The sequence below is a fragment of the Hemiscyllium ocellatum genome, chromosome 13 (genome assembly GCF_020745735.1).
Source record: "Hemiscyllium ocellatum isolate sHemOce1 chromosome 13, sHemOce1.pat.X.cur, whole genome shotgun sequence".
In the NCBI taxonomy this organism is placed as follows: Eukaryota; Metazoa; Chordata; class Chondrichthyes; order Orectolobiformes; family Hemiscylliidae; genus Hemiscyllium; species Hemiscyllium ocellatum.
This window is the reverse complement of record NC_083413.1, coordinates 66,530,934-66,550,695: the sequence shown is the minus strand read 5'-3', so window position 1 is coordinate 66,550,695 and position 19,762 is coordinate 66,530,934. Positions and strand designations below refer to the sequence as shown.

General features: G+C 40.9%; 1 protein-coding gene across 3 annotated transcripts in view; it reads left to right on the top strand.

The window, feature by feature from the left end:
- LOC132821924 (cytoplasmic protein NCK1-like) overlaps positions 1-18,064 on the top strand; it is a 215,982-nt gene extending 197,918 nt beyond the window's left edge. For all 3 annotated transcript variants that reach the window (XM_060834901.1, XM_060834900.1, XM_060834902.1), the window contains 2 exons: positions 13,717-14,429; positions 15,915-18,064. In XM_060834901.1, coding sequence (XP_060690884.1) covers positions 13,717-14,429; positions 15,915-16,109 — 908 coding nt within the window. In that variant the 3' untranslated portion in view covers positions 16,110-18,064. The remainder of the gene's footprint in view (positions 1-13,716; positions 14,430-15,914) is intronic.
- The last annotated feature ends 1,698 nt before the right edge of the window (positions 18,065-19,762 follow it).

The window sequence follows — 19,762 nt, the reverse complement described above, 5'->3', positions numbered from 1 at the left end:
GGTGTAAGGTGCATTGCTGGGAATAATTATCTAAGTGAAAGCTGTGTGCTGGTAAATGTTTTTGTTTGTTCATGAATTTGTGACCATTTTCTTAATATATTAGATTTTTTTTTAAACTAATTGTGCCTGTCTCAATGCAAGTTGAAATGAGGGCAAATTTAAATTATGACTGGGTTTTCCCTCTTAACAATTTGATTTATTCCTTTTTCTTTTTTACTCTCATCTCTTACTGAGGTTGCTGAAGGATGGTCCCCAAGCCTTAGTTTTGATTGCAATTATTAAAAAATAAACCTATGGCAAAAACCTTTTAAAGTGAATTAACTGCTGGATTTATTAACAAAATAGTAAAAAGATGAAGAAAATGCTGCACTCTTCCATGCACATACAAGATATTAAGGGTGACTGAACAGAAGAAGGGAGAGATTGTGTATTACAAGTTTAGGTAAAGATCAGTTCACATGAGTTACAGCTTCCGGAACATCTGTATCCAGCAATAATTTTCTCATTGAGCTAATGACAATTATTTTCCTCCTTGCAGGGAAAATTTGACTTCTTTCCAGCCAGGAATTTTAAAAGCAGGGATGGGAGAGTGTGAGACAGCTGCTAACTCAGCCAGGGATCCAGAAATTCAGGCAATGCTCTGAGCACATGGGTTCAGTTCCCACAGCTGTGCATGGCAGAATTTTAAGGCAATTAATAAATCTGGAAGTAAAAAAGTTGATTTAACAGTAATTCTGAAAGAATTGTCAGTTGTCATTCAGAAAAAAAACCCCATCTCGTTCACTGATGTCTTTCAAAGAAGGAAAATCTGCCGGACTGACCTGGTCTGGCCTACAGGTAACTCCAGACCCATAGCAATGTGGTTGAGTCTTAAGTGCCTCCAAAAAAGCTGTGGTAAGCCTCTCACTTCAGGGGCAATTAGGGTTGTCCAACAAAGGTTGACCATGCTAGAGACAATTTCACTCAAACCTTTCACCCTGACTTTAATTCATCTGGACCATCTTGGACATCTCTCCTTCCTGGACTTCTCCGTCTCCACCTCCAGCAACCGACTCAACACGGACATCTATTTCAAAGCCACTGACTCCCACAGCTACCTGGACTACACCTTCTCCCAACTCCCCTCCTGTAAAAACACTATCCCTTACTCTCAATTCCTCCACCTCTGCCATATCGGCTCCCAGGTGGAGCCATTCCACTTCAGGACATCCCAGATGGCCTCCTATTTCAGGAGCCACAATTTGCCCTCCCACGTGATCAACAGTGCCCTCCAGCACATCCCTTCCACTTCCCACGCCTCCACCCTTGAACCCCACTCGTCCAACCACAACAAGGATAGAAGGGCTGCATGGTGGCTCAGTGATTAGCACTGCTGCCTCACATTGCCAGGGACCTGTGTTCACTTCCACCCTTGGGCGACTGTGTGGAGTTCAAACATTCTCCCCATGTCTGCGTGGGTTTCTTCCGGGTGCTCCAGTTTCCTCCCACAATCCAAAGGTGTGCAGATTTGGTGAATTTGCTATGCTAGGTTAGGGGGACTGTGTCTGGGTGGGTTACTGTTCAGAGAGTCAGTGTGAACTTGTTGGGCCGATGGGCCTGTTTCCATACTGTAGGGATTCTTAAAAAAAACTTTGCTCACCTTCTATCCCACCAAACTCTCAGATGCAATGCATCGTCCTCCACCATTTCCGCCACCTTACAATCAGATCCTACCTTCGGAAATTTATTTCCCTCCCCACCCCATCTGCATTCTGCAGAGGCCATTCACTCCTTGACTCCCTCATTAGGTCTACGCACCTGACCAACCCACCCTCCTACCTGACACCTTCCCTTGCTGCCGCAAGAGTTGTAACACTTGCAACAAACCTCCCCCCTCAGCTCTGTCCAAGGCACTAAAGGATCTTTTCATATCAGGCAGAGATTTTTCTGTATATCCACCCACCTTATTTACTGTGTCCGTTGCTCTCGATGTAGTCTTCTCGACACTGGGGAGACAGGGCGCCAATCCGTGGAGCATTTAAAGGAATATCTCTGGGATACACGCACCCAACACTTCAACTTCCCCCTCCCACTCTATTAAAGACATACAATTCCTGGGCCGCCTCCACCACCAAATCTAAGCCAACCGACACCTGGAGGAAGGACACCTCATCTTCCGCCTTGAGACCCTCCAAGCACACAGCATCAACATCGACTTCACTAGTTTCCAAATTTCCCCTCCCTATCCCCCCCCCACACCTCATCCCAGATCCAATCCAATTCAGCACCACCCTCTTGATCTGTCCAACCTGTCCATCTTCCTTCCCATCTATCTGCTCCACCCTCCTCACCGTCCTATCTCAATCATCCCCTATCTGCATCTACCTTCCCAGGTACCTACCCCCCACCCAGCCCCATCCCCATCCCCATCCCCCTATTTATTTCTTACACTCACTCACTCCTGATGAAGGCTTATACTGGAAGTGTTGATTCTCCTGCTTCTTGAATGCTGTATGACCTGCTGTGGCTTTTCCAGCGCCACCCTTTTCAACTCTGACTCTATATTCCTCATTTTCCCTCGTGCCAGAGACAACTACATTCCTTGGAATACTAAAGCTTTCCCTCTGGAAACAGCAACTGACGTAGACGTGTGAAAAAGAAAGGTCATCAGCATGCTACCTCTGTGGGCTAATCGAGTGATCATTAAATTGACAAGATTGGAGCTTGACCTTCCCCATTTGAGTTTCCATTATGAGATGAAAGTGTTAACACTGATAATGAGTCACGGTCAAAAACAGAAATGGCTGGATAAACTCCAATCTGGCAGCAGAAAGCAGAATCAACGTTTCAAGTCCAGTGACCCTCCTTCAGAAATTATTGTCATTAGGAGAAGGTGGTATACATGCTGAAGATAGAGTTTAGCAAGGTGTGTGTGTATGTGTGGGGGTGTGATGGCAGGATAAAAGAGTAAGCAATAGGTGGAAAGGGAATTCAGAGACAGAAAACAGTAATTGGATGGACAAAGAGATGGATATTAGTGAGCTGGGAAGAAAGAAAAGCTGATAATAGGGACCATTTGTTGGTGAAAATAAGTTGGTTGGCTGTAATGAAAGCAGCTCATATGATGGCAGAGTCAGGGCTGTGGCAGTGGGGAAACAACATGGAAGAAGATGCTCAGTCTCAAAACCTCATGAACTCTCTCCCTGTTCTGACTTCCTGGCTTCAGCTTTACGACCTAGCCACAATCTGAAGAAAGGTCACTGGACTGGAAACATTAACTCTGCTTTCTCTCCATAGATGCTGCCAGACCTGCTGAGTTTTTTTGACCATTTCTGTTTTTGTTTCAGATTTCCAGTATCCAGCAGCTTTTTTCCAATGAGTTTTCCTTTGTTGAGAGCTAGCTGAAAGCAGATGGATCATCTCCAAGTACTTTGTGTCAGCTTTGGCTTTATGCCTGGACAATACAGGGAGTTCAGGAGCTATTGGAAGTACAACCATGTGATCATCAGCCATTTTGAATCCAGCAAGGTTGTCCTTTTATTTTAAAAATGAATTTAAGTCCAAAACCATGCAAGAAAACCATTTTCTTTGGGATTTCTCTTCATGCTCTCTGGCATGACAACAATTCATGAGCATTTTGTTATAGTATGTTAGGTGTAATGCACAAGGCACAATTACCTGACAGTGAAACATATAATAAACTAAGGAAAAAGGATCAGTTCAGTGAATATATTTGGAGAAAGGGCACAAAATAATTATTGGGATAGGACAGAATTTTAATCTTTTGTCTAGTCTCTTCAGTTTTGTTTCAACCAAGTTTTACTGGCAGTTGTAGCAGCTTTTGGTTTTTGCTTCTAAAATATTAAATTATTCCTGGACCACACCAGTATTGAGAACAGTTAGAATCTGGCACATCCTCTTACTTTAGCAACTGCCATTGCACCATCTTGCACATAATTAGTTTTCTCGCATGCAGACGTCAATCTCATAGTACAGCAATACATATGTGAGAAATGCCTGCTGAATCCTGAACAGCCCAATTAGTGCAGTTATTTTAGATTTTTTTTTCTACTTTTGAATGAAAATAGGTAATTTTCAAAGCGTAATCTTGTTTGTGCTGTGGTTATGTTGCTGTATGTCTTAGGGCCAGTCAGTGTTCCACTGCTTTCTTCAGTTTACTTGTTTGAACTTGTGTATCTCTGGATAGGTAGCTGTTTTTTTTTGAAGAATAAAATCAGGGATCAAAATTCTGGAATTTGAGCAGATCACTGATCTCTCCTCAATGAGAAGGTAAAGAGGTTCATCACCATAATTCTATTTGTTTTAAAATAGTGATGGAAAAGGATAGACCAGATCTAAAAGTTGACGTTCTAAATTGGAAAAAGGCCAATTTTGACGGTATTAGGCAAGAACTTTCGAAAGCTGATTGGGGGCAGATGTTCGCAGGTAAAGGGACAGCTGGAAAAAGGGAAGCCTTCAGAAATGAGATAACAAGAATCCAGAGAAAGTATATTCCTGTCAGGGTGAAAGGGACGGCTGGTAGGTATAGGGAATACTGGATGACTAAAGAAATTGAGGGTTTGGTTAAGAAAAAGAAGGAAGCATATGTCAGGTATAGACAGGACAGATCGAGTGAATCCTTAGAAGAGTATAAAGAAAGTAGGAGTATACTTAAGAGGGAAATCAGGAGAGCAAAACATGAGATAGCTTTGGCAAACAGAATTAAAGCGAATTCAAAGGGTTTTTACAAATACATTAAGGACAAAAGAGTAACTAGGGAGAGAATAGGGCCCATCAAAGATCAGCAAGGCGGCGTTTGTGTGGATCCACAGAAAATGGGGGAGATACTAAATGAATATTTTGCAACAGTATTTACTGTGGAAAAGGATACGGAAGTTATAGACTGTAAGGAAATAGATAGTGATATCTTGCAAAATGTCCAGATTACAAAGGAGGAAGTATTGGATGTCTTGAAACGGTTAAAAGTGGATAAATCCCCAGGACCTGATCAGGTGTACCTGAGAACTCTGTGGAAAGCTAGAGAAGTGATTGCTGGGCCTCTTGCTGAGATATTTGCATCTTTGATAGTCACAGGTGAGGTGCCGGAAGACTGGAGGTTGGCAACCGTGATGCCACTGTTTAAGAAGGGCGGTAAAGACAAGCCAGGGAACTATAGACTGGTGGGCATGACCTCAGTGGTGGGCAAGTTGTTGGAGGGAATCCTGAGGGACAGGATGTACATGTATTTGGAAAGGCATGGACAGATTCAAGATAGCCAACATGGCTTTGTGCGTGGGAAATCATGTCTCACAAACTTGATTGAGTTTATTGAAGAAGTAACAAAGAAGATTGATGAGTGCAGAGCAGTAGATGTGATCTATATAGACTTCAGTAAGGCGTTCGAACAAGGTTCCCCATGGGAGACTGATTAGCAAGGTTAGATCTCATGGAATACAGGGAGAACTAGCCATTTGGATACAGAACTGGCTCAAAGGTAGAAGACAGAGGGTGGTGGTGGAGGGTTGTTTTTTCAGACTGGAGGTCTGTGACCAGTGTAGTGCCACAAGGATTGGTGTTGGGCCCTCTACTTTTTGTCATTTACATAAATGATTTGGATGCGAGCATAAGAGGTACAGTTAGTAAGTTTGCAGATGACACAAAAATTGGAGATGTAGTGTACAGCGAAGAGGGTTACCTCCAATTACAACAGGATCTGGACCAGATGGGCCAATGGGCTGAGGACTGGCAGATGGAGTTTAATTCAGATAAATACGAGGTGCTGCATTTTGGGAAAGCAAATCTTAGCAGGACTTATACATCACTGGTAAGGTCCTAGAGAATGTTGCTGAACAAAGACCTTGGAGTGCAGGTTCATAGCTCCTTGAAAGTGGAGTTCACAGGTAGATAGGATAATGAAGAAGGCATTTGGTATGCTTTCCTTTATTGGTCAGAGTATTGAGTACAGGAGTTGGGAGGTCATGTTGCAGCTGTACAGGACATTGGTTAGGCCACTGTTGGAATATTGCATGCAATTCTGGTCTCCTTCCTATTGGAAAGATGTTGTGAAACTTGAAAGGGTTCAGAAAAGATTTACAAGGATGTTGCCAGAGTTGGAGGATCTGAGCTACAGGGAGAGGCTGAATAGGCTGGGGCAGTTTTCCCTGGAGCATGGGAGGCTGAGGGATGACGTTATAGAGGTTTACAAAATTATGAGGAGCATGGATAGGATAAATAGGCAAAGTTTTACCCTGGAGTCGGGGAGTCCAGAACTGGAGGGCATAGGTTTAGGGTGAGAGGGGAAAGATATAAAAGAGATGTAAGGGGCAATCTTTTCACACAGTGCGTGGTACGTGTATGGAATGAGATGCCAGAGGAAGTGGTGGAGGCCGGTACAATTGCAACATTTAAAAGGCATTTGGATGGGTATATGAATAGGAAGTGTTTGGAGGGATATGGGCCGGGTGCTGGCATGTGGGACTAGATTGGGTTGGGATATCTGGTCGGCATGGACAGGTTGGACCGAAGGGTCTGTTTTCATGCTGTACACCTCTATGACTCTGTCTTCCAAGCAGAGGTAGCTATTTGATGGTCAGACTAATTGATGTGATCCAGTTTCTCATTGGCAGTCTGCTTGTTTATAATGAGACAGCTAGCACAATGGGAAGCTAATAGGCATAAGAAAGATAAAGGCAAAGAGACTCGTGGGATTTGTGAGCAAGGGCAGACAGGGTAAGCGCTGCTATGGATGTGCAGCTCTGACTCTGTTTAAGTCTTAATTCAGAATGGTAGTAGTGGGGAATAACTTACGTCACACCCTTACTATAAGTTGCTTCGCAGGAACTTATAAAACAAAATGCTATGCCTCATGAAGGAATACTGAGGCAAATGATCAAGTTTTGGTCAAATCGTTTTGAAGGTATCTTGTAGGGATGGAAAGGGTGGTACAGAGTTGGGGAGAAGTGTAGAGAGTGAATTCCAGTGTTCAGAGCCAATAATGGGGCAATTTAAATTGTGAACACTCAAGGATGCTAGAATTAGAGGTGCACAGGGATCTTGGATGGTTTGTTGAGCTGGAGGAGATTACAATGGTGAAAACGGTGAGAGCACTGGGATTTTCAGTCGACATTACCTGAACCCACCTAGGTCAGCTACCAGGAATGGAGATGGCTGTGAGTTAAGACACTGGCAGCAAATGTTTGGATTACTACCAATATTATGAAGGGCAGTAAATGGGAGAGCATTGGAATTGTTGAGTCTGGAGTTTACAAGTGAGGATTTCTGCAGCAGATGAGCTGAGTTGGGTGAAGTCGCACAATGTTGCGGTGTTGAAAGTGAACAGTTTTCATGTTCAGAGGCATCAGTCAACTATGGCACTGAGAGTATGAACAGAATGGTATGATTTCAGCATATTACCATGGTGTCGGGTGGAGTTGATAGTTATGGAACAGAGGGGAGTAGGGACTGAAAACAAAAGCTTCTGTCTTCCCATATTTACTTTTCATTGCTCCGTCATTGGCAGTTGTGCTTTCAGTTGCTTAGATCCCAAATGCCAGAATATCCTCCCTGTCTGCCCAACTCGTTTTGAATCTTTAAGAAGTTCTGCCACATCTCTAACTAAATGTTTGGTCAATTGACCTGTTCTCCTCCAATGGCTTGGTCCTACTTTGTCTTATATCACTGTTGTGAAGAGGTTTGGAACTTCTATTATGTAAGTGGTGCTATATAAATGTACGTTGATGAAAATCAAAATATTGGTACTTATTGTATGAAGTGTAGCTTGATTCCTTATCTATGTCCTTCACCTCCCTTTCACGCTCACCTAGTTGGTAATTTCACTGTGACTTTGTGCTGGTCACTGTCTCCCAGATGGGAAGAAGGGAGCCACACTAGCAGATGACCTGTGCCTGATCATGCCGTTGTCACATACTTGTGAAACTAAAGATAACTTTGCTAACTTAGTCTGGAATAAAGAATGTTATGTGAAAGGATCTCATGAAAGGAAAAGAAGAATGAGACAGCAGTAACTGAGTGAAAGAAAAATTGCATGGTAACAGTAAATTAATGTATTCCCCTAGCCCCAGTAATTTTGTTCTTCTTGATTACATTCTTGTTGTACTGTTACTATTCCTGAATGGGCACTTCAGTTGATTGCAGATTTTGCAATCCAAAACTTTAGGTACTTTTAAAGCCAATGATGGGGAAGTGTGTGCATGTGAGCCAAGTCATGAATGCAAAAGCCAATCACAGTCCACTGAACTCATTCTATCTGGTGAATTCCTTACTTTCAGCCCCCATTTATAAGCCCTCTGGATCAAATATCTTTCGCCCTTATTTTCCATGATCTTATTAATGTTTTTTTTTGTCTTGACGAGAGATTTCCTCATTTTTATTACACCTCTTTCTGAGCTGTATAGTGGCTTCTTTAATTAACTGCCCAAATGTTTGGAAATGTGGAATCATTTTCTGACCTTTGGAATTGAAATCTGTTCCGCCTGAAGAGTGCAGTCATTTTACAGCAGGAAAATGGGAACAAAGTTCCCTGTATGTTGTCCAAGGACGAAGGATTATTTTAGGAGCAAGCCAGGAGGCCTGTAGCTGGTTGCTGGGAGATGGAGTGCACAGCAGCTAACACTTCAAGTCACTCAAACATCGCGTATTGGTAAACAGTAGTGTTAAAATCCAAAATTAAATTTGCATAAACTTTATGAAGCTATATCCAACAAAGATATTGTGAGGGAATTTTGATTCAGAACCGCTCTTGCTGTTAGTTTGTTGCTACAACACCTTCAGTCTTTGCATATCCAAGGCATCATTCTGGGGCAGCCAACAGAACCGAGCACTATCACAAAGAATGTAGCTATTTAAAAATGAAGAAAAGAGCTTTCAAAGATCCTTTGGCGCTGTGATTATTAAGACACAAAAGTAGATTTCCCTTTTTCCAATTCAGTGATGCACTTAGAAGGAATGGATGGAAAAATTTGTGCCGTTTGTGTCTAATTTTGTGATTTAAAGCTTTTACCCCAGTCAGTCACCCATGATTTCAAATCAAACCCTACTTTTTCAAAATGAACTGCGTTTTCAGTTTTGGGGAATCTGATTTTTGAGGAGTTAGAATTATGAAGCTTTGTAAAAGGGGTTTTTGAGCTTTTTAATTCCATAATTGGTATTGAGAAACAAAAGGAAAGTCCCTCCACAACAGGAATCCAGCAACTGACCTCCGGCTGATTGGCACTAGTCCAGTATTTCTGGTAATGTCCCCTTATATAGCTCCTAAAGAAAGAAGTTAAATGTGTATAATATCTGTTATGACTGCCCAAGACTGTTATGCCAATTAATTATTTTCAAGGAGTAGTCACTACTCTTTTTCCCAGTCATGTGTAGAATACAAGTGTCACAAACAGCAAAGAGATAAGTAACTAGCTAATCTGTTTTGGTCATGATGATGATGGTGGTTGAGAAAAAGATTAGCCGGGACACCAACAGAACTACCAATATTTTGTTCTTATCTTTCACCTGTATTTAATGCCCCAACTAAAAGTTGGTCTCTCTGACAGTGTAACACATTCTCAGTGGTGCACTGTAAGTATCAGCTTAGATTAGGTGCTCAAGTCTTGAATCCAATCTGGAATCAATCACCTTCTGCCTTTGGTTGAGGCTTCTGTGAGAAATGATCATTTGGACTTTTCAAATTAGACATGCTTTAGTTAGATTCTGTGGTAATGAGTGAACAGTTTTGTCAGGTTTGTGTCTTGAAAGACTATTCTTTGACTACAATTGTTGTTTAACAGCATAATCTGGTCCAAATTGCTGAGATTCAATATATCCTAATTTATTAAATGCAAATTGCGTGGCATGACATTGCTATCCTTAAGCGATAGGCACCCACTAAATGTGACAGAAAAGTTGGGACTTGTCCAGTTTAGTACAACTACATCTTTAACAGTTGATACACCTTAATTACTGCTAAACAGCCACTCCAAGAATGAAAATGAACTTTTATAAGTATAGTCCTTTATCCCATTAGACTTTGATTATTGTCAGAAATAATAAGTAAAAGCTATTTTATCCTCAGTGTCAATTGTGCACTTTGTTAAAAGCTTTATTTTGCTATCTGTGCATGATTTGACATTCAATTAAATTATCCATCTTCTACTCATTCTGTTAGTCATTAATGAGTCATCAATCCGGTCAAGGAAATACACAATTGCTTGCTCTTTTCATAAAAGCGCCAGAACCACTGGAAAGGGTGCTATGTTATTTACTTTGTAATACAGTAAGTTGCAGAATCCTACAGATAATCTCTGGCCAGGTTCAAATGCAGTAAACATCTGTCATTCATTGAAGCTGAAAATGTGTTGCTGGAAAAGCGCAGCAGGTCAGGCAGCATCCAAGGAACAGGAAATTCGACGTTTCGGGCATAAGCCCTTCTTCAGGAAAGAAGGGCTTATGCCCAAAACATCAAATTTCCTGTTCCTTGGATGCTGCCTGACCTGCTGCGCTTTTCCAGCAACATATTTTCAGCTCTGATCTCTAGCATCTGCAGTCCTCACTTTCCCCTGTCATTCATTGAAAGCAAGGTTCCAGCCCATTTCTTCCTATTGAGGGCACGGAACGTCAACGAAGTCACAAAAAGAGTATTAAAGTTGCTTTGGATCATCTCAAAAATGGTTACTTTTCTTTTGAGCTTTGACCATCACAAACCTCATGCATGCACTTTTCAGAAAGCTTGCAAAATTATTTGAAAAAAACTTTGAATTGTTTGAAAAAAAACTCTTTCCTCATGTCAGAGGGAAATTGAGAAACAAATTTCTAAGGAGATCTCAGCTATCTGTAAGAATAATAGGATGGTTATGGTAGGGGATTTTAACTTTCCAAACATAGACTGGGACTGCCATAGTGTTAAGGGTTTAGATGGAGAGGAATTTGTTAAGTTTGTGCAAGACAATTTTCTGATTCAGTATGTGGATGTACGTACTAGAGAAGGTGCAAAACTTGACCTACTCTTGGGAAATAAGGCAGGGCAGCTGACTGAAGTGTCAGTGGGGGAGCACTTTGGGGCTGGTGACCATAATTCCATTAGATTTAAAATAATGATGGAAAAGGATAGACCAGATCTAAAAGTTGACGTTCTAAATTGGAGAAAGGCCAATTTTGACGGTATTCGGCAAGAACTTTCTACGCTGATTAGGGGCAGATGTTCACAGGTAAAGGGACGGCTGGAAAATGGGAAGCCTTCAGAAATGAGATAACGTGAATCCAGAGAAAGTATATTCCTGTCAAGGTGAAAGGAAAGGCTGGTAGCTATAGGGAATGCTGGATGACTAAAGAAATTGAGGGTTTGTTTAAGAAAAAGAAGGAAGCATATGTCAGGTATAGACAGGATAGATCGAGTGAATCCTTAGAAGAGTGTATAAAGGAAGTAGGAGTATACTTGAGAGGAAATCAGGAGGGCAAAAGGGAACATGAAATAGCATTGGCAAATAGAGTTAAGAAGAATCCAAAGGGTTTTTACAAATACATAAAGGACAAAAGCGTAACTAAGGACAGAATAGGGCCCCTCAAAGATCAGCAGCCTTTGTGTGGAGCCGCAGGTGATGGGGGAGATACTAAATGAGTATTTTGCATCAGTATTTACTGTGGAAAAAGATATGGAAGATATAGACTGTCGGGAAATAGATAGTGACACCTTGGAAAATGTCCATATTACACAGGAGGAAATGTTGGATGTCTTGAAATGCATAAAGGTGGATAGATCCCCAAGACCTGATCAGGTGTACCCTAGAACTCTGTGGGAAGCTAGAGAGGTGATTACTGGGCCTCTTGCTGAGATATTTGTATCATCGATAGTCACAGGTGAGGTGCAGGAAGACTGGAGGTTGGCTAACGTGGTGCCACTGTTTAAGAAGGGCGGTAAAGACAAGCCAGGGAACTATAGACCGGTGAGCCTGACCTCAGTGGTGGGCAAGTTGTTGGAGGGAATCCTGAGGGACAGGATGTACATGTATTTGGAAAGGCAAGGACTGATTGGGAATAGTCAACATGGCTTTGTGCAAGGGAAATCATGTCTCACAAACTTGATTTGAGTTTTTTGAAGAAGTAACAAAGAGGATTGATGAGGACAGTGTGGGTAGATGTGATCTATTTGGACTTCAGTAAGGCGTTCGACAAGGTTCCCCATGGGAGACTGATTAGCAATGTTAGATCTCATGGAATACAGGGAGAACTAGCTGTTTGAATACAGAACTGGTTCAAAGGTAGAAGACATAGGGTGGTGGTGGAGGGTTGTTTTTCAGACTGGAGGCCTGTGACCAGTGGAGTGTCACAAGGATCGGTGCTGGGCCCTCTACTTTTTGTCATTTACATAAATGATTTGGATGCGATCATAAGAGGTACAGTTAGTAAGTTTGCAGATGGTAGCAAAATTGGAGGTGTAGTGGACAGCGAAGAGGGTTACCTCAGATTACAACAGCATCTTGATCAGATGGGCCAATGGGCTGAGAAGTGGCAGATGGAGTTTAATTCAGATAAATGTGAGGTGCTGCCTTTTTGGAAAGCAAATCTTAGCAGGACTTATTCACTTAATGGGAAGGTCCTAGGAAGTGTTGCTGAACAAAGAGACCTTGGAGTGCAGGTTCATAGCTCCTTGAAAGTGGAGTCGCAGGTAGATAGGATAGTGAAGAAGGTGTTTCGTATGCTTTCCTTTATTGGTCAGAGTATTGAGTACAGGAGTTGGGAGGTCATGTTGCGGCTGTACAGGACATTGGTTAGGCCACTATCAGAATATTGCGTACAATTCTGGTCTCCATCCTATCGGAAAGATGTTGTAAAACTTGAAAGGGTTCAGAAAAGATTTACAAGGTTGTTGCCAGGGTTGGAGGATTTGCGCTATAGGGAGAGACCGAACAGGTTGGACTGTTTTTCCCTGGAGCGTCAGAGGCTGAGGGGTGACCTTATAGAGGTTTACAAAATCATGAGGGTCGTGGATAGGATAAATAGACAAAGTCTTTTCCCTGGGGTTGGGGAGTCCAGAACTAGAGGGCATAGGTTTAGGGTGAGAGGGGAAAGATATAAAAGAGACCCAAGGGGAGATTTTTCACACAGAGGGTGGTACGCGTATGGAATGAGCTGCCAGAGGAAATGCTGGAGTCTGGTACAATTGCAACATTTAAAGGACATTTGGATAGGTATATGAAATGGAAGGGTTTGGAGGGATATGGGCTGGGTGCTGTCAGGTGGGACTAGATTGGGTTGGAATATCTGGACAGCATGGACAGGTTGGACCGAAGGGTCTGTTTCCATGCTGTACTATGACTCTATGTCACAATTCAGGATCATAGAAATCAATTGTGGTGACCAGCTGCTTCCAACTCAGATGAAAAGGCTCTTGCTAACCTGCAGCACTCTGGGCAACAATTTGGGCAAGATTCAGTGAAATTATTTCTTATTTTAAAATGGTTATGTTATACAAAATTGCATTGCACAAAAACTTTTCAGTGCTAAGCAAATACAAGATTGTTTAGTTAATTTGTATGTGAACACTTCCACTTTCCTGTGAATATTTTTAAAGCATTCAGCTCTATTTGCTCACAACTACATAGGTATTTATAACCACAGTTTAGTGCAGCTAATTTATCTCTGTGAAATGCTGTTTGGTATTTTTATTCCTTACTGCATGAAGTGCCTTTGCATTCATGATCAACACGCATTGCAGTAATACTTTCTGTTATTCCTTTTCAGGAATTGGGAAAGTGAAACGGAAGCCAAGTATTCGTGACACTGCATCCAATGCAGATGTGGATGGTTACCCGGATAATGGAGAACGCCTGTATGATTTGAATGCTCCCGCTTATGTCAAATTCAACTACACAGCAGAGAGAGATGATGAGCTTTCTTTGGTTAAAGGAACAAAAGTTACCGTCATGGAAAAGTGCAGCGATGGCTGGTGGAGGGGTAGTTATAATGGACAAACTGGTTGGTTTCCATCAAATTATGTCATGGAGGATCCTGAGGGCACCACAGTCGAACCTGTGGGATCATTGACAGAAAGACTAGCAGTTGTGATCAATGCACACAATGCCAAAGTACTTCATGTTGTGCAGGCTCTATATCCGTTTAGTTCTTCGAATGAAGAGGAGCTTAATTTTGAGAAGGGTGAAGTGATGGATGTTGTTGAGAAACCAGAAAATGATCCAGAATGGTGGAAATGTAGGAAGGCTGATGGGCATGTGGGTCTGGTACCTAAGAACTATGTGAATATTGTGCAAACATCACCACCAGTCATTAGCCTTGGACCAACACCACCTCGATGTGACTACATAGGAGCAGCAACCACTGGCAGGTTTGCTGGTAGCCCATGGTATTATGGAAAGATTACAAGGCATCAAGGAGAAGTGGCTCTGAATGAAAGAGGAGTTGATGGTGATTTCATAATTCGAGACAGCGAGTCCTCAGTAAGTTGTGGATTAACTTTCTTAAAATTATGAGTTTGAGTTTTCAATTGACATCTTTACAGTATTCCAGTATTCTGATTAGAAAGTATGCTAATACACTACACAGTGCATTACTCTTAACTCTTTTAAATGCATGTAATGGAGAGGATAATGAGGCATTACTGTATTGTTGCACAAGTTCTTTAGATCCTCTTGAATAGATTGCTTCTAATGAGTTTAATGTGGAATAGCATCATTTTTGGTGCACCCTGTGCTTCAATATCTGATTTTTATTTTGGCATTTCACCAGAAGTCTCCAGAACATGAGTAGAAACTTGATTTGGGCATTTGCAACTAAAGGGTTCCTCCCTTTTCTACTCTGAGCATAGATTTTACAAACGATAAACCACTGATTCTTTGAGTCTTAGAGTCATAGAGATGTCCAGGACAGAAACAGACCCTTTCGTCCAACTCACCCAAACCAACCAGATTTCCCAACCTAAATCAGTACCATTTGTCAGCACTTGGCCCATATCCCTCTTAAATCCTTCCTATTCATATGCCCATCCAGATATAATTTAAATGTTGTAATTATACTAGCCCCCAGCAGTTCCTCTGGCAGCTCATTCCGTTCACACACCAAATTCTTGCATGAAAAAGTTGCCCATTATATCTCTTTTAAGTCTTTTCCCTCTCATTCTAAACCTCTGCCCTCTAGTTGTGGACTCCCCCACCCCAGAGAAAAGACCTCGTCTATTTATCCTATCCATGCCACTCATAATTTTATAAACCTCTATAAGGTCACCCCTCAGCTTCTGATGCTCCAGGGAAAACAGCCCCAGCCTATTCAGCCATTCCCTATAGCTCAAATCCTCCAACCCTGGCAATGTCCTTGTTAATCTTTTTCGAACTCTTTCATGTTTCACAACATCCTTCTGATAGGAGGGAGACCAGAATTGCACGCAATATTCCAAAAGTGGCCTAACCAATGTCCTGTACAGCCACAAAATCACCTTCCAACTCCTATACTCGATGCTCTGACCAATAAGGGAAAGCATATCAAACACCGCCTTCAGTATCCGATACTACCTGCGACTCTACTTTGAAGGAACTATGAGCCTGCACTCCAAGGTCTCTTTGTTCAGCAACACTGTCCAGGACCATATCATTAAGTGTATAAGTCCTGCTCTGATTGTCCTTCCAAAGTGCAGCACCTCACATTTATCTCAATTAAACTTGAGTTTTTTTCTTTTCTATGAATTGAACTATAGCATCAAAAATGTTTGCCAATCAAAATGTTAGCAATGTGGGGAGAGAAACACAGCTTCTTTCTAATCTGGTACGTGAGTGACTGTGGAGTTGGAAATACCGAAATTTGCCCTCATTTGTTCTATCATTGTCTACAGATACTCAATGGTATGCATGTATTATGTGACAGAGTTGGCACTTGGAGTGTATATATTTAAAAAGAAACCTAATCAGCTCTTATTTTCACTTCTTTCACAGCCCAATGACTTCTCTGTGTCTTTGAAAGCCCAAAACAAAAACAAACACTTCAAGGTACAGTTGAAGCAAGGTCTCTACTGCATTGGACAGCGCAAATTTGACAGTATGGAAGATTTAGTGGAACATTACAAAAAGGCTCCCATTTTCACAAGCGAACAGGGAGAGAAATTGTTTTTAGTTAAACCTTTATCTTAATGCAAAAGGTAAAGATCCACTGAAATGGATTCTTCTTGCAGGGAAAAAGAAACAATGGAAGCAAGGAAAATCATGGTTTTATCAGACTTACTGGCAATAATGACCTAAAACAACAGATTTACTTAAGTTTTCAATTTTAACTACAGTTTGTGTCCCATTTGCATCGTAATGCTGTTTAATTTTGGATAACTCTTTCTTGTATGTAAAGATTTTGTGCCTTGCTTCTGTTGAGCTGCTCATTGTGAACACACTGCCTACAGTTACCTTTTTATCACCAATTTGGCCCATTTCGCCCAATAATCTTGAATCTTTTTATATTTCACTTACTATGTACTCTATATATGCATATATATATATATATCACTTACTAAGTCTTACTACAGATCTTTGATTATTTCTGTGTTTTAGAACCTTGTTGACTAGCTCGTGATATGTGAGATGTGAAATTTTATGTATTGTGTGTTGGAATGTTCATTTGCTTTTTCTGACTTTCTTCTGTTATTCACCAGAGATATCGATCAACTATGATTTAATTTTGTTTGAACTTTTTTTTGGTAGAGGGTGAAAATTGCATCAGGATAAGTGCTCTAGTGTGAGAAAAGATGAGGACATACCAGATTTTGCCTTAAAGTCTTTCAAACCAAAGGCTATGTACAACTACTGTAATGTTTTATACATAAAGTTACAGTTTAATCACACTTTGGTAGGTCCTGCATTGGGATGTGACTTTAGTAATATCCTTTAACTTTTTTTTGTCTGTATTAACTCCAAGGTTGAAACATAACTGCTTTTAATTGATCTGTCATGTTTGATCATCGTTTCCACTTAATGCTTGCTTTGTTATTCGTTCATATTAGGGATGCATCATATATTGTGTCGATTAGCTTGTAATACAATTTTAAAGAATATCACCATTTAACAGATAATCTATAATCACTGATTTATATCAGAAGTACTCACGTCTTCTGTTTCATTTTATTTTATTTTGAAACTCCAGTTCTATAGCCAGAATGTTGGGCTCCATAGTTGTTGACCTGGCATCCATTATGCATCTTGCACCTGGAATGATGTGTAGGCCACTGACCCAGTATAATGTACATGCTGAATAATGTTGGGGAACTTCTGTTTTATTGTCAGGAGAGAGGGGCAAGAGAAACAAATTCAAAAGTAGCCAATTACTCAGACGTGAATGTGACAGCACATAGTTTGTGTACTACAGAGATCAATTTATAGTATCAATAGAAAAGCTATGTCTGAGTTACCAGAATTTTAAATGATATTATTTATCTTTTAATTTATACTTAAAGTCCATGCCATGGTTTCAGATTCATTCAAAAAGATGGTATGTATTTTACTGTTATTAAGATATCAATTGTACCAGGAATTATACGAGAGAATCGAGTTGCAAAATGTCGTACTTTGTCTTGTGTAACTTAAAGACCAGAGCTCAGAACCTTGTTGGAAATACAGATGCAAAGAACCTATAAAACAGCAATGTGCTGACACTAATGTCCTATCCTGCTCTCCAGTGATCTGGTATCAAGAAGGTTATAAGAGACCTAGAATGAATGATGCTTAAAGATAGCATATTTTTATATATTGAAGTTTAGATAATGTAACAGTTTCTGAACCCTGGTCTTTTGATGTTCAATATAGTTGTAAACCTATCGAAAATGTTGTTGAGTATATAGTGGCGCTTGGAAAGCTATACTCAGTCATTCTCATGTTATCTCTAATCCACTATTTTGTTACTGAAATTACTTAACCGTATGTGTATATCGTTTTATTTTTCAAACACCAAGGGTAACTGTTAAACTATAAAATACTGTGAAGTCAAATTATGTTTTGCTGTCCTTAGTGCAGCAGATGTCCTACTTGCTTTTAGAAACTTATAATTTCCAAGTACAGTTGTGTTTAATTATTGCAAAACTCAATAAAGTTTCTAAGTCATCTTCTCCTAATGTTTATTTTGTTGCTCCTGAACTGTTTTTTCTTGAACCATAAATAAAATGTTTTAACTCTCCCATTTTATTAATGCCATCTTTTTTGTTACAGGGCAAAAAGACATTTCACTAATCACACAAAAATAGATCACTGCTGAATGCTGAACAAAAGCTTGATTTAGTTGATTCAAAATAGTCGAAAATTCCAGAATTGGTGAAATGTGAAATGAGAGTGGTGAGGTTTCAGTGTAATGCTAACTGTCATTTTGCTTCCAAGAAACCAGAGGAAGTGCTTTTTTTTTTCAGTAACCTTTGATTTGATTTATTACTGTTACATGCACAGAAATACAGCAAAAAGTATTGTTTAGTGTGCTCTTCAGGCTTGAGTTCTTTGCATTAGTACATCAGAGTAGTCGAACAGTGTTATAGCTACAGAGAAGATGCAGAGAAAGACCAACTCTAATATACAAGAGGTCCTTTCAAAGGTTTGATGACAGCTGGGACAAAACTATTCTTGAACTTGTTGGTGCATGTTTTCAAATGTGTGTATCTTCGGCCCAGTGGAAGAGAGTATAACTGGGATGGGAGAGGTCTTTGACTGCTTTCCCGAGGCAGCAGAAGTACAGATGGAGATTATGGAAGGAAGGCTGGTTTTCATGATGTTCACAACTCTAATTTTCTTGCAGTCTCGGGCAGAGCAGTTGCTATACCAAGCTAAGATGCATTCGGATAGGATGCTTTCCATTGTATATTGATACAAATTAATAAGAGTCCTCGTGGACATGCTGAACTTTAGTCTTCTGAGGAAGTAGAGGCTGTGGTGATTGTAAAAAGGTCAACAAAATGGACCTCATAGAATATGCATTCCCTGATTGGAGCTGTTAATCTGGTCCAATCAAGGAGCCCTGGCTGACAGATATAAATAGAAGTGTCAAAGGTTCTGTTCACTCAGAGAGCTGGCTCTGAAGAAGCAGGATCAGTGTCAAGGACTTTCCACATGCAAATAAAGGGTGACTTGGTGTTGGGATATTGGCCTCTGTGGGGTTACTTCAGAGGTGTTGGTGTACTATCTTGACCATAGCTTGGATGGGTCAGGACAAATTGATGATATTTACACCTAGGAATTTAAGTTCTAGGACATCTCCACCTCAGCACCATTCATACAGTCAGGGGCATACCTTCCACTCCACTTTCTGAAATCTATGACAATTCCTTTGTTTTGCTGACATCAAGGGAGTGATTGTTGTCTTGACACCATGCCACTAAGCTCCCTATCTCTATCCTATTTTCTGTCTCGTCATTACTTAAGATCCACAATGGTGTCATCAGCAAATTGTAAATGGAGTTAGAGCCGAATTTGGCCATATGGTTGTCAGCATATAAGGACTAGAATAAGGGGACAGAATACACAGCCTTGTGAGGTACCATGTGTTGAGGAGTACCTTGGAGGAGATTGTGTCACCTGTCCTTATTGATCACAGTCTGCGGGTCAGGCAGTCAAAGATCTAGTTGCTTAGTTGGGAGTAGAGTCCTAGGAGAAAGATTTGGTTGGAATTATGGTATTGAAGACAGAACAATAGTCAATAAGTAGGAGTCTGATGGAGTAGTCCTGTTATCCAGATGTTCCAGGCATGAGTATAGGGCTCGGGTATCTGCTGTGGACCTATTGCGATGGTAGGCCAATTGCAGTGGATCAAGGCAATCTGTTTC